We start from the raw sequence: 24,946 nt of genomic DNA on the forward strand, positions 1-24,946 counted from the left end.
TGTATGCGTCCGTGTGTGTGTGTGTGTTCTGTCTGCCCTCCTGTCCTGTGTGTTGATCAGTGAGTCATCATCCTTCTCAGCAACTGCAGTACATTTTCAGGAAAACTTCATTCAGTCGTCCATCCCGGGGGGAAGAGGAGTGCAGTCCAATCGGCTCTTGTGAATGTAAGAGCAGCACTTTTTTGGGGGGAGGGGTTGCTTCTTTCTTGTAAAGTTGAAGCTTACGATTTTATGATTTAAAATCAAATGCGTCCCTTTTGCGTTGAAACTTGAGGCTGAAATTGTTATCTTTTGTCTCCTCTTTTCCTCAGAAGAAGCGAGCATGATGAGGAGCGGGGTGGGTTTGAGTTTGCTGGTTCTGTTGGGCCTCGCTTTCAGCCAGGTAAGAGCATTCAAGTCAAATTTGTGTTTTTTTGCGTGCGAAGGTTCCGAAATGGTTCCAACTATAGGGTGTCAGAATTCATTTTTGAGTTAATTTAATGTTCCTTTAACGCCGCAAAAATTTTTTAACACGCGATTAATGACCGGCCCTTACTTGGAAAGCATGTACTGGTGAAATTCCAGTCGCAATGCAGCAGACACGTCCACGTCAAAATTTAGCAGTAATAAATTTAATAATAATGCATATGTTTGTGGAGACGGGGGTCAAGTTGCATTTTACAATTGTAAAAATTTGCAAAATTTCACAAGTTACTACATGTTAAAGATTAGACAGCGATTAATATGAAAAGAAAAATGCACTACTGAGCTGTCAGTCACCAATGTCTTGCAAATGCAATTATGCCATCTAGTGGCAGAAAAATGTCCAACACAAATCAAGATCACACTTGTTTTTTACAGTACATCTTTTTAATTTTAACTCAATTTTATGAATTATTATGAAATTACTGTATCAATGACTGAAAGGTGAAACCATATTTCTGTTAGTTTAACATTTTCCCACTTTTATGTTAACTCATTCACTCCCAGCCATTTTCACCGAAGCCCCTGGCTGTTTTACTGGATTTTCACAGATTTTGCAAGGCCCGCTGAATATTCTGTTCTATTGCTATAAAAACATGGAACCTACCAAAACAAGATTAGAGTCTCTTCTCTTCTTTCTTCAGGAAAAAAAGTGTATTTCTATCTGTTTCCGTTTTGCAACAATTAGCATTAGAATATAGCTAAGTTTCATCATTATTTACAAATCTGATTATAACAGTGGTGGAAAAGAGCTTTTTGCAACATGGCCCTGGTTGATCTCTTATACTCTGCTGCCACCTGCTGGCCGTTTTTGTCATAAATACCATTGCTTCAAGCATTCTCTTCAGTTCAGAGGCTGCATCAAAGCCTTCTGTATGCTCTAGCATAAAAAAACAACAACATTAAAAAAAACTTAAAAAGGCGTCTTTGGGAGCATGGTAATATTTAAAATAGAACGTGTTTATACGTTTTTGGGAGCAAATGAGTTTATTAAATTATTTGATTGTACATTTTATTGTACACATAGTATAGATATCAAATTTGCAATTAATTGTGGGTTAACGTTCCAACACTTTTTTATTTTGAAATGGAGAAATGTTATGATTGACCTTTGTCGACTCTCGAAGGACGGCGTCCAGCCGGGTGTTCATATCTTCTGCGATGACCCGTCTGTTGAGAGGGCCGTTACGAACGCCTTGCACGCTTTCAATGACATGTTGACCACCGGATATAAGTTGGCCCTCTTTCAGATATTAACAGCCACCAAGGTAAGACGTTTTCAAATTGACATGTATTCATTTGTCTGATTGGAATGTGATGTAATTACCTGAAGTAGTGATTATAAGGTACACAGCTTTTTTAACTATACTACTTATTGATTTGGTGATACAGCGCTGTTTTGACTACTGCAAATTATCTTTGCTTTGCAGATAATTCTCTCATAGAGGGAAGTATATTGTGGTTCCTCTTTTATTTAAAAAGTGTCATCAGCGTTAGCAAATATTAAAATTAATTTTTTTTTTTTTTTAAACAAAAAAACATGCAAATGTTGCTTTTCAGTCCCTAAAATAAATATGACCTCCCCACGGCTACAATATTTTTAAAGAAGTCTGTTCAACAATAAACTGTGTGTGTGTGTGTGGGTGTGTGTGTGTGTGTGTGTGTGTGTTTCCTCAGTCTGAGAGCGACTCCGAATCGTTCTACTCGCTGCAGTTTTCCAGCAGGAGGAGCGACTGTCTGGCCGGAAGTCCCAGACCGTACACAGACTGCACCTATCACCCTTACGGCCGCAAAGTAATCACATTTCATCCGCTTTAGTGGATCTCACATTTCAATTGTTGACTTGCAACTGCACCCCCAAAAATCCCCCCGGTGTTTCCTCAAGGTGCCCATCTCATGCAACGCCACCGTCGTCATGACGGAGACGCAGATACACACCAAAGAGGTGCACTGTCTGCTCGGTGAGTCGTTGGGTTCACGTCGTGCGTGTTTTGCTCCTGAAAGATAACGGAGACGAGGAGGAATTATTCCATCAAAAATTAAACAAGTATCATGTATCAATCACTATGCAGGACTCGCTCAATGTCGGGAAGATTAACTGCAAAATGATGTTTGCCGCAGTAATCAATAGAGTCCAATACAAGAAAGAACACAAACATTTGCATTGTCATTGTGAAAAATGGTTGCATTTACCGTGTGGTTACTGTATTTGTATAGTCGAAACTTAAACTTAATAGTGATGTTAAGTAATGCTACCTACAACACTGTGACATTATTTGAGGGCGGGGGGAAAAGCAACAGAAAAAAGCAAAAGACAGTAAGTAGCCCACAGCCAAACTTTGAGTGGTCCCTTGATTTATTTTCCCCCAGTCAACATTTTTTTAATTTATTTTTTATTCCTCAGAAAAAAAACAAAAAACGGCCAGGTGATGAGGGAGAAAAATCATTGAAAAATTTTTTGAAAAATTATTGCATTCACTTGAAAAAAAAAAGGTCCTGTTTTTCTGACTAACTTTGGGTGGAGCTTTGATTTTTTTAAAAAGATTTTTTCTGTTTTATTGAATATTTTTTCCTTGTTTTTTATTTTAATTTTATTTTTCTATTAAAAAAAAGTCCTCTGTTTTTCAGAATATTTTTTCAGTTTTTCTGAGTATTTTTTCCCTGTTTTATAAAACAAATATTGTTCTGTTTTTCTAAATATTTTTTTTTCTGAATATTTTTTTAAAGGGGTTTTCCCTCAGAGATTAGAGAACAAACCACAATGCATTATACACATTCATTCCTTTATTGAGCGCCAGTAAGAAAACATGACCATCTTATTGCATATGGAGGTATGAATAAGATGGTCATGTCAGGAATGTGTCCGCTTCTGCTATTAGTGAGTCTGCAACAAGTCACTTGGTGTTCAGAAGTCCAGAACACCAGCTCTGTTTTATTTTATATATTTTTTTCTGATTTTTTAAATACAGATTTCTGTTTTTTTGAGTATTTTTTTCCCTGTTTTTCTGAATCACCCCCCCCCCCTCTGTTTTTATGAGTAATTTTGTCTCATGTTTTTCAGAAAAAAAATTCAGCCTGTTTTTCTGATTTTTTTTGACAGAAATAAAATATTCAGTAAAACTGAAAAAAAAATTAAGAAAAACAAAAAATAAAAAATAATACTCAAAAAAACAAAGCTCCCCCCCAAAAAATTTGTCAAAACAGGAGTTGTTGCTTTTTTTTCAAGTGAATGCAATACACTTCCGTAATATATATTATATATTTTTTTTTAAGTTTTAAGAAAATAATCAGTTGAAAAGCATCAACTGTAGTTATAAGTTGTAATGTCACTATTCACCACTAGGTTCCGCTTACACTGGGTCTTCTGCAGTAAGCCGAACAATTTGTTTACAGATTTGGAATGATATGCAGATCAAACATAATACCTCAATAATATTAACATTTTCAGTGGCTTTATTTTTTGTGTGTGTGTGTGTGGGGGGGGGGGGGGGGGGTCACAAGTTCTTGCACTCAAATGTTTAGTGCCATCCTTGAACGGTCACAAATAAAAAGATTGTGGCCCCCTCCAGCATTGAAGTTGCCCGTCCCTGCTCTAGAATATTTTTCGTAATCTTTATCCAGATGACCATATCGTGCCAGAGAGAGCTTCCTGCCTGGGCTGCCCGATTGAGATTGACCAGAACTCTGAAGACATTAAAGTTCCTCTATTAGTCTCCATCTCCAAATACAACTCCATCTCCAACTCTACGCACCTGTTTAGTCTTAACGAAATTGGACACTCAACAAGACAGGTAATGACTATTGGTTGCGGGAGAGAGCAAAGTATTCTTGTCAAAAACACGTTTGGTGGCCATTTAGGTGGTGGCAGGCTTCCGATTTGAACTGCGATTTGACATGAAGAAGACCACCTGCAGCAAGGCTGAACACAACGAACTCAGTGACCTGTGCGTGCACGACAACGAGACGATGGTCAGTAAATATGCGCAACAAAACATGTTGGCCTTGCTTGTATGGTGACGTTTGCCGGGCGGATTTCTCACAAGCTCTCCCCGCTTGCGTGTGTGCAGGAGATCGTTAACTGTCGTTCCACAGTGGATGTTGCACCATGGAGACATGTGCCCCCTCAGGCCAATATTGACTGCAGAGAAGGTGCTCTGCCTCAGGTAGGCAAAATTAAGCATATATTACGACAATGCTGTGGCATATATTGAACTTGTGGATTCATTCCTCCTAACACAATTAACTCTGGCAATATTAAAACGATTAGCAAAGGAGGTAAAGGAAAGCTAGAGATTTAAAAAAAAATCTACACACACCAGTGACACGTGATAAATAATTTCTTAACTTTTTCTACCAATAATGTGACATATAACCTGTAAAACAGTATTTTTTTTGTGTGTGTGTTTATTTTCTTTCTTTCTTTAGTTTTGTTGTTTAAATTGAGTTAGTTTTCATTTTGTTTTAGAGCAGGTTTGATAGTTTTCATTTGTTTTTACAAAAAATATATAATGAATTTTTATTAGTTTTAGTTTTTGTAATATATGATGTATTTGAGAGCAAGATTTAAAAAAACAAAAAGAAAAGGTAAGTGTTACGTCATAATGTAAACTATAATTCTCAAATGGCTCTGACTTCCCGTCATTTGGATGGACGTAAAACAATAATGTCGCTAGAATTGTAGTAATTGTTTTAACATGTAGTTTCAGTTATTTTTTTAGAGCATTTTTATTTTTATTTTCAAATTTGAGTTTGGGTTAATTTTTGTTAGTTATCATTGACCAACCCAACCTTGCTGTATGTCTTTTTTGTGTGTGCCTGTCCCGCAGCTAACGTATTTTCATACAAATATTGATGAATAAGTATTGAAATAAATAATTATTTACTGTATTTATGACTTTAGTACTGCGCGAGCATAGATTAGTGATAGTCGACGGTAAATTCCAATTTACTTTAAATAACATTGCCGTGATTGACGCACCCTCGCTCCCACCCTCAAAAAAAAAGTTGCCTAGAAATACCACAAGATGGCGGCAGAGCACATGAAGCGCCTAAACATATTTCAACATGGCGTCAAATTGGTGACCCCCCCCCCCCCCCCCCCACACACACACACACACTTGCGACTACTAGTCATTACATAATACACACAATCTTCGATCTTTACCTTCCTGCCATTATACGGCTGAGCCACATTTTCCGACATTAGGTCATCATACATAAAATGATTCCTTTACCAGAGGAAATTCTGAGTCACAATCCCCTTGTGCAGATGATGTATACTGAGGCCGCGGTGACGACCCGGCGCCTGCCCCCCGGCTGGACCCCCTTTAGGTCTCCCGCCATTGTACTGCAACCACTGCCAGCCAAAGAGGAATCATCGGAGGAGGACGCGACAAGCGCAAATGACAACAACCCCTTCCACTGCCCGTCCAAGCCATGGAAGAAATTCCACCCCGCCCATCCTGTCGCTCCCCCCCTGGATGGCACACCTCCGCCTCCCACAAACGGGCCTCTCCTTGATGAAGACCTTCTGTTGTGAACGCCTCGTCAAGGGAACGTGTTCAAGTCATAAGAATCGAGTCTTTCATTATTGGACTGTTGTGAAGAAATATCCAAATGACAAAAAAACAAACAACCCAAAAAAAAAAAAAAACGTTATGTCAAGACAGGGTTTGATTCCACACGTTAGACATGAAATATCAGTCCAGTGAATAGGCTACATTAACTGTTGTTGTTTTTTTAAACTTTATTCCATCATTTCAATTTACAAACAAAAGTTGGGTACATCGAACAAATACCTTTCAACACAAGAACATCAAACAAAAACAATGCTAGGGGGTAACTAAAAATACGTGTCAAATAAAATGATAAAAAATATGCTTTTTTTTCTAATTGACAAAATATAAAGCCTGAGTTCGTACATTAACGTTCGTATATACCGGTAATGCAACAGAATCGTGCCACTAATGTGGGATTATAAATATTTCCTATAGTAGTAGGTTGATAGTTTTTTTCTGGGCTGTTAATTTTTCTAATAGAACAAAAGTTCATTTCAGCCCCTGTAGATGAACTTTGACTTAAAAATATACCTCCAAAAATGTGAGTGTAAGGAAGTAAATAACAAAAGGCTTCCTGTTCCTGTGGGATTATATTATATATCCTAGTAGGTTGATAGTAAAAAAAAAAAAAAATAATTCTCTCTCTCTGGGTTGATTTTTCTAATGGAATAAAAGTTCATTTCAGCCCCTGTAGATGAACTTTGACTTAAAAATATAACCCCCCCAAAAAACCACTTTAAGGAAGTAAATAATAAAGTGCTTCCTGTTAATTACATCTTGCATTGAAGAGTTGAAATCTTTTATTAAAGAGGCCTGTATCGCTAACACTGATGTTGGGACCACACTTTGTGCAAAAACACACACAGTCTAGTGAATGTTTAACAAATGTATTTGTACATCTTTACAGGACGCTCACATGGTCAGTCAGTCAATCCAGGTACAAACATTTTACCCTGTGACCAAGCAGCCAAACAGAAACACAATAAATAAATTAAAAAAAACCACACACACACACATGTGAATGAGAAGACAAACCGGTCAAGTGATCCAAAAAGGAAGCAAAATTAAGGCATTCATTTATCAATATGTGTACTGACTGCTTTTCAATCCAATCTCATGCAGATAGGCTGTGAAAAAAAAATACATTGGCCCAATGTATACATTCATAGTTTAGGCTAAGGTTTTGTCAGCGTGTCATGGTATGGAAATGGACAACATGTACAATAAACACGGCATAATTAAAAAATAAAATGTCTGATGACCATATAATCACTGCATTATTGTTTCCTTTGGGTCATTTCAGAAGAATGCTCATAAGTGGTAATCAACAAGGATTTGATCCCAGCTGGAGTTTCTGTATTTGTACAAGTGCATAAGTTTCAAACCCTCAAAATCCGTTTTAAAGGCTCAACAACATAAAACAGTGACATTCACAACAGGAGACAAAATGCTTTTACAAAAATGAACACAAAACAAAACTATTTCTTCGTTTCACATTAGTATACGTCGTGCATTAGTTTTGCATCGGGTTTGTGTTACTTGTTGAAACTCTTTGACGGCAGAACGTCAGAATTTCTCAGTTCATTATAAACGGCGAACGTGTTATACGAGAAAAAAGTCATTTTCAAAGTCCTAAATCAAATTTCCAACAAGCATACATTGCTGGGGTATCATTTTGAGGCTTATGTGAACAAATATAAACGTATCGACTTGCTAACTATTCATGGAAAAAGTGGCCTTGATGTCAGTTCACATTCACAAAATGGCACAAGAATCCCGAACACACCTCGATAAAGACAACATTGAAAAATACACCGTGGTTCACATTTCCGATACTTGAAGGAAAATATCCAATCTAGTTTTTTTCCCCCCCTTTTTCTGCATCTCCTTACAAGCGGAAACAAATGGCAAAAGATGTACAAGTGCAGGGAGTTGGTGTGCAAACACACTCAGATATAAGGTCACACATGCGCACACGTGCGCGGACCTCCCAAATAAATTCTGCAACCTGCGCAGACAAATCAACACGTTCAGTACATTCACATGGACAGGGAAGAACATTCAAACACGGATGTTAAAAAAAACAAAAAACCTACATGTATACTGCAAAGTAGTTCATGGCCGTTTTCAGATAACTATTTCTGAAACACGGGGAAAAAAAGAGAAAAAAAAAAGAGACTGTAACTGATTTGCTTGACTGCATGATGAACTTTGAACGACCTCAAAAAACAGACCCAAAAAAAAAGGGAGTGCACATCTGAAATACATTCAAGCAAATACATTAATGCTGCAACACAACATCGCAGCAGAGCACTTTTTTTTCTTTTCTTTTTTTTACTTCCAAATACAATCAAACGTGAAGTTGGCAGGTTTCGTTTCATGTCGGGCTAATTTCAGGCAGCATGCACACATTTTCCGGTAGGTTCGCGTCTTTGTCCTCAAAGTGGGCCCCGCAAAATGTGCTGTGAGGCTCAATAATGCCAGGTAAGTGTTCAAACCTCACGGTGTGATTTTGTCGTGTCACGTTCCACCTTCTCAAGATGGTCGATGGAAGATTAAAAGGCAAATTCCCACGCGTGCAACATTGTGGAGTGTGACGCGGCGACACAAAAAGGCATATTTATCAACAGGAAGACGTGACATTCCCCTGGATGAACACAAACAATAAAGCAAAATTCCAGTTAGTGCAGTAATAAGAGCCAAGACAAGAGTGTTTGCTTTGCTCAACTGAAAAGTATCAACAACTTTTTGAATAGTAATAATGATAATAATACGGAAGAGGAGTACGACCAGTGAAGAGAAAAAAAGGGTTGGCAGGATTCTCACTTTATTCTAAATCACAATTCTGACTTTAATCTCATAATTCAGATTTTAGTTACAGAATTCTGACATGAATCTCACAATTCTGACATTAATCTCACAATTCTGACTTTAGTCACATAATTCTGACTTTAGTCACATAATTCTGACATTATCAGAATTCTGCCTTTAATCTCAGAATTCTGACTTTAATATCAGAATTCTGACTTTAATCTCCCAATTCTGATTTTAGTCACATAATTCTGACTTTAATCTCCCAATTCTGATTTTAGTCACATAATTCTGACTTTAATCTCCCAATTCTGACTTTAATCTCCCAATTCTGACTTTAATCTCACAATTCTGACTTTAATCTCACAATTCTGATTTTAGTCACATAATTCTGACTTTAATCTCCCAATTCTGACTTTAATCTCCCAATTCTGACTTTAATCTCACAATTCTGACTTTAATCTCACAATTCTGATTTTAGTCACATAATTCTGACTTTAATCTCACAATTCTGACTTTAATCTCACAATTCTGACTTTAAAGTGAGAATTCTGACTTTGTGACAGAGAGCTATGAATTGTGGGGTGGGGGATCAGAAAGTCAGAATTCTCACTTTAAAGTCCGAATCCTGCCAACCTTATTTTTTTTCTCTTCTCTGGCCCTAATTCTCTTCCATAAATCTGTAACCTGCCCCATGACAACTTTGCTCCCATTGAGATACTGAGGACTGACCCCCCAAAAAAGTGGCAAGTGGAAAAGAAAAACGACTGCAACTTTCCAAAGTCATCCTTGTGTGTTTTTTTTTTGTTTTGTTCTAAATGTCAGTTTTGATGAAGAGGCAACAATCACCCTGAAGTTGGTTGAAAGATCTCAAGGCGCACCACCAACAAATGCTCCCAAGTTTCTTTGAGATCCGGGTGGAAACAAACAAGGACGCCTTGGAGGCAACAGTGACGCTGACCTGACGGGGGCCGTGCCAGTTTCACCACAAACATGGTGGAAGGCCAGAGACGAAGAGCAGAGGGCAGCCATGCTCAATTCAAACATTTAGTTCAGTTTTTCGTTGTTGTTGTTTTTTTAGGTTGGGGCCACAGTGCAGCACGAATCAAGCAGCAAAACTCACCTAGTGGCTACATTTGTAGCTGGATGACAAAAATGGTCTTTTTGCAGTCAATTGGTAGTTGTCCTCGACAAGTGCAATGCTCATTGGGTTTCCAGTGTTAAATAAAAAAATAAAAATAAATTAAAAAAAAGTGATTTCAACAAAGGCCTCAGTGCCAACACAACAAAGAGTTAGACAACATTGGCAGGGGGGGGGAAAAAAGTTTGAATGGGGCTTAGTTTAGTGCATGCTGCCGAATTGTGTGGAAGATCCAGTCCATCTTGGTGGTCCACCCGCCATGGTGAGCGTCGTTCATCTGTTTCATAAAATAGTCCAGCGCCTCCTGCAGAAGGAAGAACCCCAGAAGACAAGATTGGATCATGCAGACGGTTAGGGTTAGACCACAAAAAAAGTACTTCAATTTAACAGACAATCAGCTCTCAACAGACACCACCCCACCTCCAATTAGTCTGCTGAACATGCTCAAATTAAAGTAAATTCAAATGACTTCATTTCAGTATCTGTCTATATTTTATATACTGTGCATACAAAAATGATTGTCATCATTAAGTAGTATTTCATATTCTTAAAAAGACAATTGAAAACCACTGTTTCAGAGTAAAATTACTGTTCAAAACGTAAAATAATAAATAAAAAAATTAATTTTTAATGTTGGTCTTCATGGTAGTGTACAATACAAGCAAAAATACTTGGCGTGCTAAAAATTTTTTTTTTGCTGGTACTTGGTGTCAAATTTGGACAATTACTGATCCTAGAGGCTTTTCCCAGCTGACTTTTGACAAGAGGCTGCCAACCAATCACAGGGCGCATAGAGTCACTATTCGCGAGGGATGAGGACGGAGCCCTGCTGCACATCACGAAAATCTCTGCTCATTTGACACTCACCCAAGGTTTAGAATTGGCTGTAAATGCCACAAAATGGCAGCAAAGCACATTTCCCCCCATCAAACATGCTTTTAGCTTGACTATTGACACTCCTCCACTCACTTCAATGTCATTTCTTGGCCCCAACATGCCACAAGATGGCGGCAAAACGATATTTTCATATTGACGTGGCTTTGGCCTATATACAGAAATGGGTGAATAGGTAAGCCCGTCATTTTAATCCATTCTCCAGACGACGTTAGTGTGGAAAAAAATCTTACCCATATTTCCATCAAGAACATTTGATCTTACCTGTTCAGTTTTTTCCAGGGCCAACGTCTTCCTAATGTAGGCGATGTCATCAAATGACTGCAACTCAGGCATGCCGGAGCCCAGCATCATGGAGAACAGGTTGATGAACAGGTTGGCATGCTGTCGGATGGCCAGGTAGGCTTTGTAACACATTTCCTGGAACCTGCAGGCATCAAAAGAACGTGAATGTGCTTGTAGTACTGAAAAAGGCAAATGACACATCAAAAGGTAATATGAGTAGATGTTGTATTAAAGTTCTGAAGCGGGAGAGCTCTGAAGGCAGCCATAATGAGGCCATGAAAGGTTGAACATTTACAACAGTCAGGTAAGAATTCAATACTAACTCATTCACTCCCAGCCATTTTCACTGAAGCAACCCCCTTCGCTCCCAGCTGTTTCACTGGATTTTGACTGATTTTGCAAGGCCCACAGAATATTCTGTTCTATTGCTTCTACCAAAGTATATTTCTATCTGTTTCCGTTTGCAGCAATTAGCATTAGAATATAGCTAAGTTTCATCATTATTCACAAATCCGTTTCAAACTGTGGGTAAATGCGATTTTTTTCAACATGGCCCTGGTTGATCTCTTATGCTCTACTGCCACCTGCTGGCCATTTTTTTAAATAACTACGATTTCTTCAATCATTTTCTTCATTTCAGAGGCTGCATCAACGCCTTCTGTGCTCTAGCATATAAAAAAAAAACTTAAAAATTGTATAAATACGTCTTTGAGAGCATGGTAATATCTCAAATAGAACGTATTTATACGTTTTTGGGAGCAAATGAGTTAACAATTCCACAGTTTTAAAGTAAAAAATATCAGTTAATATTGACAAAGTAAGAAATTAACTGGTCAGTAAATTTAAAAAGCGTGCGTGTACCTCTCAAACTCTTTGGTCTTGGCGCACTCCTGGGAGCCCTTACTGATGACGATGAGGAAGTCTTGTGTCAATACGAAGGGCACTCGCTCTCTCTTGTAGCCAAACTTCTTTTTCTTATGATCCAGGAAATGTCCAAAATCGATATGAAATAACTGAGGCACAGTACGCAAGAAGTCATTGCTCAATTCCTTTTGTCGTACTCGATTCCATCCTCACATTTCAAATCCTCTCAACAAAACAAAGCTTGCCTACTACCACAAGGTGGCGCCAAGTGATTACGTTTCTAATGGAAAAGTAGGACTACTGCTAAAACTGGCATGGCACCTGTTCATCAAAATGCCACAGGATGGCAACAAATCCCTGTCCAATAATAATAGAAGCGTGTACTTTAATATTGGACACCATTTTGTGGCATCTTGTTGCCAAGGTCATGACTCTTAAAATCCCAAATCCTTATAGATGAGCTAACTGCTGCCCCAACCAGACCCCAAAATGTGATCATGTACATGACAAGCTATATTTCCATGTGGACATTGTAGTCCTTTCACACAAAAGTGTGTGCTTATACCTGTCCATCATCTTTGACCATAATGTTGCTGTTGTGCCTGTCTCCAATCCCAAGAATAAATGTAGCTACACAGTAGCCAGCGCAGGACCTTGTAAAAAGGTCCACAGCCATATCGTACCTGCAAGACAAATACAGGAAACATAAAAATGGGACGAGGCAGTCAGAAAATGACGTGACAGACTTACATCTCTCCTTTGTTCTTGTCTCTGAGCCATTGATGCAGAGTGTTTGAATTGAACTGCAAAGCCCCTTTCAAGCCACCTTTACACTGAATCTGCATGATGGTGTGTGAGCTGCGAACCACCTCGATGAGACCCACGCAGTCTCCTAATGACAGACAGCCATATGGCAGCATGCTGGAATGGGGGTTGGGGGGGGGGGGACAAGTGCACACGCATGACGAGCTTCTGACAGTCAGGTGGGAAGTTAAGTGAAAACTACAAACTGCAGTAGAGGAAACATGTACCGGAGGTCAAGTCCCTGATTCTGCCAAATGTTCTCCATGATTTTGATAATCTGCAAAGTCAGCATATCTTGGCGCAGGTCTGCAGCGCAAAAAAAAAGACAAGACAGTTAAAACACAGCGACACTGCAATGATCTGATGTCTTTTACCGTCTCCATTTTTGAAGATAATCTCATTGTTCTGAAAGAGAAGCTCAGACATGATGTCCGGATTTTCCCAGTTGAGCCACAGCGGCCTCTTTGCCGATGACATGATCCTGCATTCCTCTAACCTGCGCATTAACAACCTCGCATTGGTCCCTTTTGCACTGTGGCACGTGCCTTCATGCTTAAGCGTTATCGCTAACCTCAGGTTGCCCAGTTGGTGTGCAGGGTTAAGAGGAGAGGTGAAATTCTGCAGTGCATCCATGTAGTCCGGTCTTTTCATCTGCTCCACCAGGAAGCGCATCTGAACCTTCACGCGCACAAAACAGCACAAGCACATACATATTTCGAAACAATAAACGAGGTGTGAAGATTTAGCTAAATAAAAAATACAAATAAAATTACAATAAATTTAAAAAAATATATTTTAATGGGAGTTACCTTCTGCGTCTCATCCTTTTTCTCCTGTTTAAGGATATCAGTGAGATTGATGAGTTTCTCCATGGCCTCCACCTGCCTGCTCAGGTGTTTGAGGTACATGCCACAGGCCCTGCAGTAAGCCTCTAACAGCAAACCGAACCTTTGGCTCACCGTTTTGTTGTGCATTTCGGCCCTGCCAGAAAGAAGAAAGGCAAGACTGCTGATTGCATTTGCATGGGGGGGGGGAACAAAAATCAATTTCAGCAAAAAGGAAAGTTGGTATGTGAAGAAAAAAAATGTGAATGAACTCACTTGAGATGCCAAAAGAAAAAATGTCCTATTCTTTGATTAGTTAGTGCCTTTTTAAGTAGAAAACGTGCCAGAGGATTGTCGAGGTACTGCTCATATTTTATAACCTGGCAAAGGAGAGACAGAAATGGACAATCGCTTACAAAGAATTTAAAAAATTGAACCGTTTTAAGTAACTGAAAATTACAAGACACCTAAAACATCACAAATACAGGAAAGCAAAAAAATAAAAAATATTTAAGACAAATATACTGTATTCCAATTATTTATTTATCTATTTATTTATCTAAGTGATGTATTTTATTGTACCGTTTTTTGTTTTTAACCCTTTTTTTTAAACTGTTATATTTTACTGTACAATAACATGTTTCTAACATTTTCGCAGTTTTTTTTTTTGCATTACTATTATTATTATTATCATCATCATCATCAACTTTATGTTTCCTTAGAAAGTGGTTCTAAAACTGGAGTCTGTAAGTCATAGCATGTGGTGGGGTCAACTAAATATTTTGCGACAATTATTACGTTGAAACAACTACCAAAAAAAAAAGCCAGCTATGTTGAACGATACAATAAATAGACCAATAACAACCCCTTTGAGACGATTAAAAAGCTGATATAATTGAAACATGAAGTCTTTTCTTCAGAACAAAAGGCATATTTTTCTGAGAATATAGTTTTATTTTTTATAGAATATAGTTATCTTTTCAGAATAAAAGGCATGAAGCTCCAAGAATAAAGTTGTTCATCTTAATGAATTACTTATTTTCTCTAAAAGATAATGAATTTGCTATTCCAACCATATGATTTTTTTCCCCCTTCAAAGTAGGCATTGTTGTTTTTTTATTTTTTTACATGGCAGGTTTGTTGAATTGTCATTAGGATTACAAGGTAGTCCTTGAAAAATGTTCCTCCTGTTTAAGATGTCCCCGAATCCAAAAGATTTGAGGACCCCTATTCTAGGACCCCTGATAGACACCGAACATGCACTTACTTACCTGTACAAGCTGAATGAGGTACTGCGACAGTTTGTCATCAGTCAGGTATTTATCAAGGCAGCGGACAGCAAAGTGTCTGACCATGGGGTCCGGGTAGTTACAGTCCAGCAATTCCATGGCTTGCTCTGGACGGATGGATGGCCATTCCTTCAACAGGCAGTACATCTAGCACGCACCAATATAGAGAAAAATATTAAAAGATTGGGCTTGTTGCGTGGTGAAGACTAACTAGCTTAAATTACATTTGTATGCTGTTATAAAGATGAGCGTAATAGTAAGACTAATCTTTTCAAATGCTGTGCATTTGTCAGTAAAAATCTGCTTCCTGAAAAATAAGTGAGCCACATTTTGAATCGCAATACCTGTGCTACTTCATCTCTGGAGTTCCATTTGACAGCAAGGAGGATCTTGGGAAGAATTTCTGGGAAATTCATGCAGTAATGCCTGGTAATAAACAAAACGAAAAACATACGGTATCAACGAGTTGTATGTAAAACAAGCCTACTTTAACATATTTTCTCATTTAAAGTGGAAGTCAACCTAAAACATTTCTGGACAATAATGTGTCGTATGTGACCTCACTAGTCTAAACATGACATTCTGATTATTATTACATTTGTGAAATATGAGTTATGACAGCGAAATCCAGTAATTTTTACCCATCTCAGGGGGCGGCCATTTTGCCACTTGCTGTCGACTTAAGATGACATCAATGTTGATCAGGGCTCAGGCAACGACCAATCACAGCGCATCTGTTTTCTGAAGCTACGCTGTGATTGGCTGTTACCTGAAACCGGAGCAAAATTGATGTCTAAAGTCCTGCCTTTTTTATCCATCTCAGGGGGCAGCCATTTTGCCACTTGCTGTCAAAGATGACATCAATGTTGCTCCGGTTTCAGGCAACGACCAATCACAGCGCATCTGTTTTTTTTGAAGCTACGCTGTGATTGGCTGTTACCTGAAACTGGAGCAAAATTGATGTCTAAAATCCAGCCTTTTTTATCCATCTCAGGGGGCGGCCATTTTGCCACTTGCTGTCAAAGATGACATCAATGTTGCTCCGGTTTCAGGCAACGACCAATCACAGCTCATCTGTTTTCTGAAGCTACGCTGTGATTGGCTGTTACCTGAAACCGGAGCAACATTGATGTCATCTTCGACAGCAAGTGGCAAAATGGCTGTCCCCTGAGATTGATTTAAAAAAAGGCTGGATTTTGCTGCTTAACTCATATTCCACTAACGCAATATCAACCAGAATACCATGTTTAGACTAGTGGGGCCACATAGAAAACATTATTGCCAGATATAAAAAATTGGGGGGTTGACTTCCCCTTTAAAAAGTAAAAGAAAACCATAGCCATCCCATTTTTTGTACAGGAAGATTTATGTATATGAAAATGTGACTTTGAACTTCTAAATGTATTACTATTATTATCTAGGCAGCTACCGATGTCTCCACAGGAAGTCTTTCTCCTGTTCAGTGATTTCTGAGAGAGGGTCCCTGTTACTGAGCTGTCTCAGCTGATCAATGTCACTCTCCGTCAGGGCGTGATCTCTCGCCACACGATTGCTCTGCAACACAACAGCGAGAAAATACACTCGACTTCATCACACCGCTTATTACCCATATCATTGGAATGTACTATTCCCATCTCAGAGGAAGCAAAGATGTGAATCAGCGGTGGTGAGGGTTTGACCGCAGGGTTAAACAATATAGTGGAGGGCGATTCAGGCATTCAGCCATGCCATCATTGTGCAAACCAAATGAAGCTTGGACAAGCTGCGGTGGTGATGCATTAGAAGCTGTTAGCAAAGCTTCTCAAACAACTCAAGTTACAGATAAAAGCGATCACTTAATACACCCGGTTACTCCTTTATCATGAATAAATCACCTGCGTAGTCTCCCTTCTTTGTGTCAACCCAGTATCTGATAGACCCGTTAAAGATACCTGATGTACACATCTGCTTAAATTACAAAACAAAAATGATGATTAACTTTGGGGATCTATGTCACTTTTGTAACACAGTGGATAGGGACAGGAGATAAATAGATTCGTATGTTGCATTGCAACATTAATTATTGATTATGAAATCACGTCATGCTGACGGAATGAGGAAGGTGACTACCTCATATCGGTAGCATCCCGTCACGAAGCGAGCGCCTCGGCGTTGTGTGACGTGAATGCGCACGTTTGAGACTCAGAGGCCTGATCTCTTATTGATGCGAGTTCAAATGTGTTTGATAAGACTTTGATAGAGCCTAATTTAAATACGAAATTTTTTCCTTACACTCTTCTGTATTGGCCATGTAAATGGTAAAAAAAAAAAATGTTTTCAGTAGCATTTGAGAAGTATCAGAACTTTTGGATCATTTGACCAGAAAGTCATTATGATGAATTATTTTAGGTGAAAACACCAACCACGGCTACATTTTTTGAATGAATCGTTGTCGATACCTGTCCAGAGAGGTTGTAGTTGAAGCCAAGTTCTCTTGAGATGGTCCAGTTGGCGTGATCCTCCACAGCATTCATATCTGGGTATTTAACTAAACCGCTGAAGTGGTCAAATTCCAGCTCTAGGCACGGTGTTTCCTAAACAACACACTCACACCGTGAATATCAGTACGATCCATGAAAAGAGGTGCAAGAGGTTAAGAGATTTGGGTTACTCTGTTCGGGATATTGGACAAGTCCCAACACTGAATTAAATCATGTATCAAGTGCTTTATCCGGTTTTATGGCATTGGAGCAGCTGATCTTATTTGTTTACCTTGTTGGGGTTGGAGCCTGTGACTCCAATGGGGTTGAGAAGATCTTCTAGGCCATGAGGAACCGGCCAGAGGTTCAGCGCCATCTTGTTGGACACCAGAGTGTGAGTGTAGTCAAACAAGTTGATATTGCCCCAAGCCAGTGGACAGTGCTCCTTCAAGAATGATCAGAAAAAGTGTAAATGTGAAGAATCAAATCAAATCCAGTACACAAGTTATCGGCAGAGGTGGGTCGAGTAGCAAAAATTGTACTCGAGTAAGAGTAGCGTTACTTCAAAATAATATTACTCAAGTAAAAGTAGTCATAAAAAAAAATCACTCAAATACAAGTAAGAAAGCATTTGCTGAAAATAATACTCAAGTACTGAGTAACTGCTTGAACATAAAGTCTGACTTATTTTTAAAAACAATGTCATCAGACAAAAACATTCAATTATGTGCAAATTCTGACATCTTCAAATCATATTTTATTTTTATTAACTTTCTGAGCTCGAACAACAGTGCAAGCAGACACGTTAGCCCAAGCATGCACAAGTCAGTCACAAATTAGATATTCTTAGAAGTACTTTTTTTTTTTTTTTTAAGTTACTCAAGTAAATGTAACGGAGCAAATGTTAACTCGTTACTACCCACCTCTGGTTATCGGCAATAATATTCCGTTCTGAAGACAATTCTAAACTTTGAATTTGTTTGAACCCTATTTCCATAGACTGGTGCATCTTAATTTTCATGCCGGCCGGGGCAAGCCTAGTTTACGGTACAGTTAGACTGCACTTTGCACTGGGTACGAAAATAGGCCCCTTTGAGTCATTCATTGTTTTGATGACTTCAGTTGTGCATCCAATCTTGTGTCAATCAAAACTGAACATCACTGTCTATGTTTAAGGACCCAAATTTATTGTTGCGTTGATGTCATCAGGCAATCGACCTAATGTTGTGACATCCGAAAATGACAAAATCCATGTATGTGATTTAAAACCTCTTCCCTTAGAGAATACGAAACCCCAAAATTCTAACTTGATTATTTATTGGTTTCAAATTCATGTTTCGGTATAATTAAACACCCTTGTTTTATTGCCACTTTTACTGAAACCAAAGAAAAGTTTACGATAACATCGTGATCTACAAAGAGAGTCGTCAACGATGGTGATAAACGTGAGGGGGCGGTGGGCAGCATTTCATATTGGCAGCCGCTCAAATTGTGGCTATTTAAAGTAAATGCTCGAACAAAAGGCTGCTGTCGAGAGGTGTTTATCTGTCATTCAGTTGCCGCATGAAAGAACATCCGCAAAGCTAACCTCAACCTGGTGGGGCACAGCAGGGGAAAGGACGAGCCCCCGGTGTCCGTTTACAGTATCCATGTCGGACACTCACTGACACAATCCGCACACACGTTTGTCCCTAACAGTGTTTTTCACCAGTGCCCTAAACAAGTGTTTGATTTAATGTTGACAGACACTGACCATTTTAATTGTCTAATTCAACTTAAGCTAATTTAGATTAGTTTAAATTATAGTGGATTTGTATCTACTGTGAACAAACGAAGCAGTAGGAAATGGATGGATGGCTCTTGCTTGATACAGAAGCAATAAGTGATACATTTCAAGACTGATATTTATGCTATAAATACACAGTAGTAATCCTTCATTTGGCGCCATTAAGAAGCTGTAGTGAGCGGAGAGGACGACGACGTCATTCATTCATTTAATGTCCTTAACTCATTTTCTCCCAAAAACGTATAAATGCGTTCTATTACTATGGTCACAATAACGTATTTATACGTTTCTTATGTTTTTTTTATGCTAGAGCATACAGAAGGCTTTGACGCAGCCTCTGAACTGCAGAGAACGCTTGAAGCAATGGTAGCAATTACGAGAAATGGCAGGCAGGTGGCAGCAGAGTATAAGAGATCAACCAGGGCCATGTTGCAAAAAGCTCTTTTCCCACTGTTTTAAACAGATTTGTGAATAATACGCTCAAAAACCACCGGCACACCGGGCCGTAATCTGGTTGGTAGCAGAGTTAGTGTTGAATTTCCCTATCTACCGGTTAGCGCCACGCAAAAGCTATGCAAACATTTAGTGGATCTGGCCCTGAGTGTTGACACAAATGGAAAAGTACCCTCTCGCTGATAGAGTTTCTGATGACGTATTCTGCCACCACAGACCTTGATTAGAAATTAAGTAGAACCTAAGATCCCACCTGAGCTGAAAGGCCAAAAGTGCCAACACTCAAACATATGAAGTAGTGTTACAACTACTACATATGTAGGCAGCTGTATGCATGTATATTGTATTCCTAATATTAATACACCATACTGCACATATAGCTATGAAACTGTGAGTATTGCATACATTTCCAAAGAAGTTGCTGTAGATAAATTGAAACGCTAGCTATGGTGGCAGATTGCATTCCTATGTCACTTTCTATTGTACCTCTTTTGCTCCCTTCCTGCCTTTGACTGAGCAGATGGATAGGCAAAGTCTGGCAGCTCGCGGGACATCTGGGATGTACATGTCATAGGTCAGCCACTCATTCCACCTGTGGGTGCAGAATAAATGAAGAGGACATTTGCCAAACTGCGCCATTGCCTGGTGGTAGATCGAAAAAGAAAAATGTGAGTAGTGTCGAGAAGGTTTTGCAATGAAACTGGACAGGAGTGGACTTGAAGAACTGAAGTTGACAGATGGCTTATGTTATTTGACTATGAGGCAGTTAGCGCCCATGCAAATGAGGAAGAAAATGTTTAGTGTGTGAAAGTTAAGCGAGTGAAAATGTTACCTGGGGTTAGAGCAGGGCACTCTCTGTGTGTTCACGTTGTCACACATCTGTTCTCCTCCATGGTAAATACCCGTTCTCACATAAATCTAAAAGAATAGACAAATAAGAAAAACAAATGGTTTATAACTCACAAATCAGTCAGGGTGATCATGAAGCGTAAATGACGCACTTCTTAACATGCGTCCATAAGAGTTGAACTACTAAATCATCTGAAAAAGAAATATTTGTCCTATAAATGATGTCTACTCCCACCTTGTCTATGTCTCTAATATTGACGTTGACATAGGTCGCACAGAGGATCCGTATTCGCAGCGTTCCGTTGATGGTCCAGAGTGACTTGGAAGCTGCCTCGCCATTCATATAAGACGACGCCGTGGAGATGCGACGGGAGTATGATGGCATGACAAAGTTGTCAGAAGGCAACTGCGTGTAGAGGCTGTCCTTAGCCATGAGCATCAAGTTAGGCATCCTGCTCAGCATGATACAACTACGAATGTACTAGTGGGACAAGGAGAGAAAGTGCATTTATAAAAAAAAATATATATGTGCACAGTGTAACGAGCTTCTAGCAGTTCATCAGTCAGAATAAAGAGGGACTTTCAAAGATTGCCATCATGGTCTGATTTTGTTGTAACTTTGCAACTCCCTTTGTATTTATGTGGACTCTTGAACTGTTTGAAAAAATAAATAATAATAATAATAATTAATTGAATTACAAATAAAAGCTTTGTGCACATAAAGATTTGTATCAACATTAAGTGTCCTCCTTTGGGCTCATGGTAAAGCTCTGTTCTCCAAAAGAAATAATGAACTGTATTTTAAATAAAGTTTTCAAGTGATTGATAGGTGGCATAGGTGGCGTATGACTAGTTGGGTCGAACCATTCTGCTATGAGGGGAGATGCTGGGTTTTTAGGACACTGAATTTGAATACCCTACTGAATATAAAATTCATTTTACAAGCTTATATTTTTCTGAAATATTTATATGAATTTTTGTATATATTTTAATATATCACGTACAGTGTCTACACGTACCCCCATTTGAGAACCACTTTTTTTTTTTTTTAAATCATGCTCTTGACATTTCTACCAATCTATCTACTACTACTATCTATCTATTGTGTCATGAAAAAGTATTTTTCCCCTTTCTCAAATTATGATAGTATGCTTTTTGCATACATGTGACTTGCCTTATATTGGCTGATTGGGTACTTTTCCAGCAGGTACTCATCACAGCCGCACACTTTGAGGATGTATTTACCCTGATATTCCTGAACACACATTTTCAGTTGCTCGGGCGAGAGCAGCATACTGCGTGTCTTCTTTCGAATGGCCTCTGCAATCACCTGCAATCAACAAAAGGATGTTTTTTCTTTAAGTCTGAATTGTTGGTTTTGGTAAAGCAGTGAGCCCGATCTTGTATTTCTGCTTAGCTGGGATTGCACACATGCATTCACTGACCTGTTCGGGCACGCAGTCATGGTTGATCTTCAACGTGTACTTTTGTTTGTCGTTATTCGGGGAAACAATCACCCAAATTACAACAATGATTTGACCTAAAACGGACGCAGACAAACAGGTGAGAAATGCTGAATCATGCATTTCTGAGTGGATCTTTCTTGAAAAGGCTGGGATCATGCAATATGGGCTGGAATCCAAGTAAAACAAGCAGTTGATATTGAATTAAAACATTTTCAGTTCACTGGTAGCCTGATTCATTACTGCTGTAGTATTTCACAGACTTTTTTCTTTCTTTCAAATAATAGTAAAATCATGCAAACCCGCCTTACCTTTGTCCAATTTGCTGTAAAAGTGTTTTGGGAGTTCTTGCGTGGATTCTACGTCGGGCGGATAAACGTAAAGGGCTCTGCTGTGGGGCCCACTGGCATCTCGCAGTTCCACAGAGTCTTTACACACATTCAGGATGTTTCGCCTGAAGTCCTGAACTTCAGGGTCCTTCACCAGGTCGAATTCACACACGGGCATACCGATGGCAAAACCTGGCAAAATAAGAACGTTTTCATCTTAACAGGTTGCATGAGAAATTAGATGTATAGTTTCAAACTTCTACTCGTGTTGCCAACACAGGGTTTTAAATAGGTTTCATAAATAAATATGATAAAATCAACACATTCTAGCAATTTTTTTTCAATTTCAATTATTGAATTCTAAAATGTATTTCACTCTTTAAAAGAAAATAAATGAAAGGCGACAGAAAGAAGTAAAAACTTGTTATATCTGCCCCTGATCAACACACACAAATAAAAATAATCAACACAAAATGAATGACAGCAAGCGGTTATATTCAATGTTCAATATTTTCAGTTTAACCCACTTAAATCCATCAATTGTCATGACTTTTTTCACTGTGCTGCGCACATTTCTATTGTGTGTCAATTCAAATCCTTCCATAAGGAATATCTTGAACAAGATATGAAGTCCAGAAAATGTCAAATATTGTTAAATATTCATTAAGCTTTGTTACTACAATAAAAACCCAACATGCAAAAAAAAGTAGCTACACAGAAGAATTTTTTTTACGGATTGAATAATATAATATAAAGAAGCGAAATATGAAATAATTAAGTGAAACGTATTCTCTTTTATCATGAATATCCCAGTTCTGCCTTGCCCACCACAACATGGCTCATGGTGGCGCCCCCAAAAATGTGCAATGTAAACTTCTATTACTATTAATATTTAATATTTAATACTAGTGTGTTATCATAGGACGTCATACTGTATTTCCCCAAATGAAATAATACAAATGCCATTCAAAGGATTATTTTTGCTAATATGCAGCCTTATAATGTATTTGAAATGAACACCAACATTTGTACTTTTCCCTCCTTCTTACTCTTCAAATTAATGAGCCAAAAGGGAACACAACCCATTCATCTGGCTCTATTGAGACTCACCAATCTCTCTGTTCAGGATCTTTTCCTCTCTGTTGCCAACTGGTTCAATGACCTTGAGGAAAGGCTGAAAAAGTCTGAGGTCGCACAGCCGGCGTGTCTCGTCAAAGAACTCCTCCCGCTCAGCTTCCTATAGACAAGAAAATTGAGTCTCTCTCTCTCAACTATTATGTTCTATAGTGAAGAATTAAGGCAAAATCGAGACCGTTTTCGTTAAGCATTTACACGGCGTGTCAATAAACGTTTCATGGCTGTTGTCAATGCCATTTATAATGGATTACTGGTTTGTCTGTCATTATACTCAAGTGGGGGACTATGTATGCTTACCTGAGTAACACTGACAAAGATATAAGACGTCTCCTCCTGCAAGAGATGGTGGAGGGGATATTTTCTGGCTTCTTTAAACAGCTCATGCTTGATGGTGATGAGAGTGGCCTCACGGAGGCACTCCAGGGTCAGAATCATCCCATTGGGCAACAGGCAATCCACCAAGATCCTGCAGATACACACCCATTCCTTGTCAAGTACCCAAATTACATGCGTATCTTAACTGAATTTGGCAGGCTCTACCTGGGGGGCATCAGGTGGAGCCCCCATAATTCCCCGGAGGACGGCCTGGGAGGCATCTTCCTCTCTGTCTCCCAGTTCAGCCACACAGAAAAGCTGCAAGGGCAAGGATAGGAGTCGTTCAATATTGTCAAACAAGAGCACACAGATTATACAGACTTCCACTAAGTCACACGTTTTTCCTCAGCACAACAGAGGCTACAGTTTTCATAACTAACATGAGAGTTTAATTTATATTTTTTGGGGGTGACACTAATACACAAATTTACCCACCAGAATAAAAAGAGTGTAATTCAATTGATCAGCAAAATCAAACACAATGAACACCAAAAAGACAAATGTTCACATTTGATTCTACTGAAGGGAAATTACTGAGAATTTAACAGGAAGTCCACTTCAAAGAATGCGTAGTATTACTGTGTAAAATGAGCTTTTCAAAAATAAACAGAGTAAAGGGCATAATGTGCATTGAGCTATTCTGTGGTCTGTGACCCTGATCAGGATGCAGCTAAGCACTTTGGGCCAAAAAAGGAAGCTTCCTCACAAAACAGGATGTGGGGAGTGGGAAAACATTGGCCTCCACACAAGCTTGCTTTGAATTCTCAAACAATAAACAGTTGAATGGACCTGGGACAACACGTAGCCAACCTAAAACAAATCTTCAATTTTGACATATTGAATTGGAAATGTATTTTTAAAAAAAGCCATTTAATCATTTGCTTTCGACAAATTACACAGAAGTCCCATCACAGAAGGAATTTGTGGTACTATTACCATTTCAACTGAAGCAAGTGCCATCCACCAACATAGAATGTGAATATCAAATTGTAGTAATTTTAATACTAGTGTATTATTATTTTTATTATGAGGATAAACAAGAGTGGCATACCTCAGAGAGCAGAAGGTGACAGGCTAGTTCCACCCTTCATCTTTCAATCCAAGCTCATGTTGTCACTTGGGAGGTGTGGACTGGAGAGAGAGAGAGAGAGAGAGAGAGATGA

The 24,946-nt window shown here is 38.8% G+C and overlaps 2 protein-coding genes across 4 annotated transcripts in view; one reads left to right on the plus strand and one right to left on the minus strand.

The window, feature by feature from the left end:
* On the plus strand, positions 1 to 7,297 carry kng1 (kininogen 1). Of its 2 annotated transcripts, none has more exons than XM_086089577.1 (9): positions 1 to 165; positions 312 to 382; positions 1,590 to 1,730; positions 2,140 to 2,256; positions 2,348 to 2,423; positions 4,084 to 4,253; positions 4,321 to 4,431; positions 4,530 to 4,625; positions 5,732 to 7,297. In XM_086089577.1, exons 2-9 carry the CDS (start codon positions 323 to 325, stop codon positions 5,999 to 6,001), a joined length of 1,041 nt encoding a protein of 346 aa, XP_085945703.1. In that variant the 5' UTR covers positions 1 to 165; positions 312 to 322; the 3' UTR covers positions 6,002 to 7,297. The 2 variants fall into 2 exon arrangements, with proteins under 2 accessions (XP_085945703.1, XP_085945704.1); XM_086089578.1 differs by having other exon boundaries at positions 20 to 165; positions 315 to 382.
* LOC147166363 (phosphatidylinositol 4,5-bisphosphate 3-kinase catalytic subunit alpha isoform-like) overlaps positions 6,191 to 24,946 on the minus strand; it is a 19,325-nt gene continuing 569 nt past the window's right edge. Inside the window, exons 2-27 of one of the 2 annotated variants that reach the window (XR_015096499.1) lie at positions 24,835 to 24,914; positions 23,949 to 24,041; positions 23,706 to 23,874; positions 23,382 to 23,508; positions 22,254 to 22,463; positions 21,925 to 22,019; positions 21,654 to 21,809; positions 20,715 to 20,960; positions 20,463 to 20,548; positions 20,117 to 20,222; positions 17,684 to 17,836; positions 17,371 to 17,505; positions 16,362 to 16,486; positions 15,277 to 15,358; positions 14,915 to 15,079; positions 13,920 to 14,023; positions 13,629 to 13,800; positions 13,391 to 13,497; positions 13,194 to 13,315; positions 13,047 to 13,125; positions 12,766 to 12,936; positions 12,581 to 12,698; positions 12,013 to 12,164; positions 11,131 to 11,293; positions 9,955 to 10,276; positions 6,191 to 8,667 (exon numbers count right to left, since the gene is read on the minus strand). Coding sequence is in view for 1 of the 2 variants with exons in the window: in XM_086089575.1 (XP_085945701.1) it covers positions 10,169 to 10,276; positions 11,131 to 11,293; positions 12,013 to 12,164; positions 12,581 to 12,698; positions 12,766 to 12,936; positions 13,047 to 13,125; positions 13,194 to 13,315; positions 13,391 to 13,497; positions 13,629 to 13,800; positions 13,920 to 14,023; positions 14,915 to 15,079; positions 15,277 to 15,358; positions 16,362 to 16,486; positions 17,371 to 17,505; positions 17,684 to 17,836; positions 20,117 to 20,222; positions 20,463 to 20,548; positions 20,715 to 20,960; positions 21,654 to 21,809; positions 21,925 to 22,019; positions 22,254 to 22,463; positions 23,382 to 23,508; positions 23,706 to 23,874; positions 23,949 to 24,004 (3,207 nt within the window). In the remaining variant the exon portion in view is untranslated. Of the gene's footprint in view, positions 10,277 to 11,130; positions 11,294 to 12,012; positions 12,165 to 12,580; positions 12,699 to 12,765; positions 12,937 to 13,046; positions 13,126 to 13,193; positions 13,316 to 13,390; positions 13,498 to 13,628; positions 13,801 to 13,919; positions 14,024 to 14,914; positions 15,080 to 15,276; positions 15,359 to 16,361; positions 16,487 to 17,370; positions 17,506 to 17,683; positions 17,837 to 20,116; positions 20,223 to 20,462; positions 20,549 to 20,714; positions 20,961 to 21,653; positions 21,810 to 21,924; positions 22,020 to 22,253; positions 22,464 to 23,381; positions 23,509 to 23,705; positions 23,875 to 23,948; positions 24,042 to 24,834; positions 24,915 to 24,946 lie in introns of both variants that reach the window. The other variant, XM_086089575.1, reaches the window with a different exon arrangement.

This window comes from Leptonotus elevatus, chromosome 11 (assembly GCF_054856555.1).
Source record: "Leptonotus elevatus isolate MCC_2025b chromosome 11, RoL_Lele_1.0, whole genome shotgun sequence".
NCBI lineage: Eukaryota > Metazoa > Chordata > Actinopteri > Syngnathiformes > Syngnathidae > Leptonotus > Leptonotus elevatus.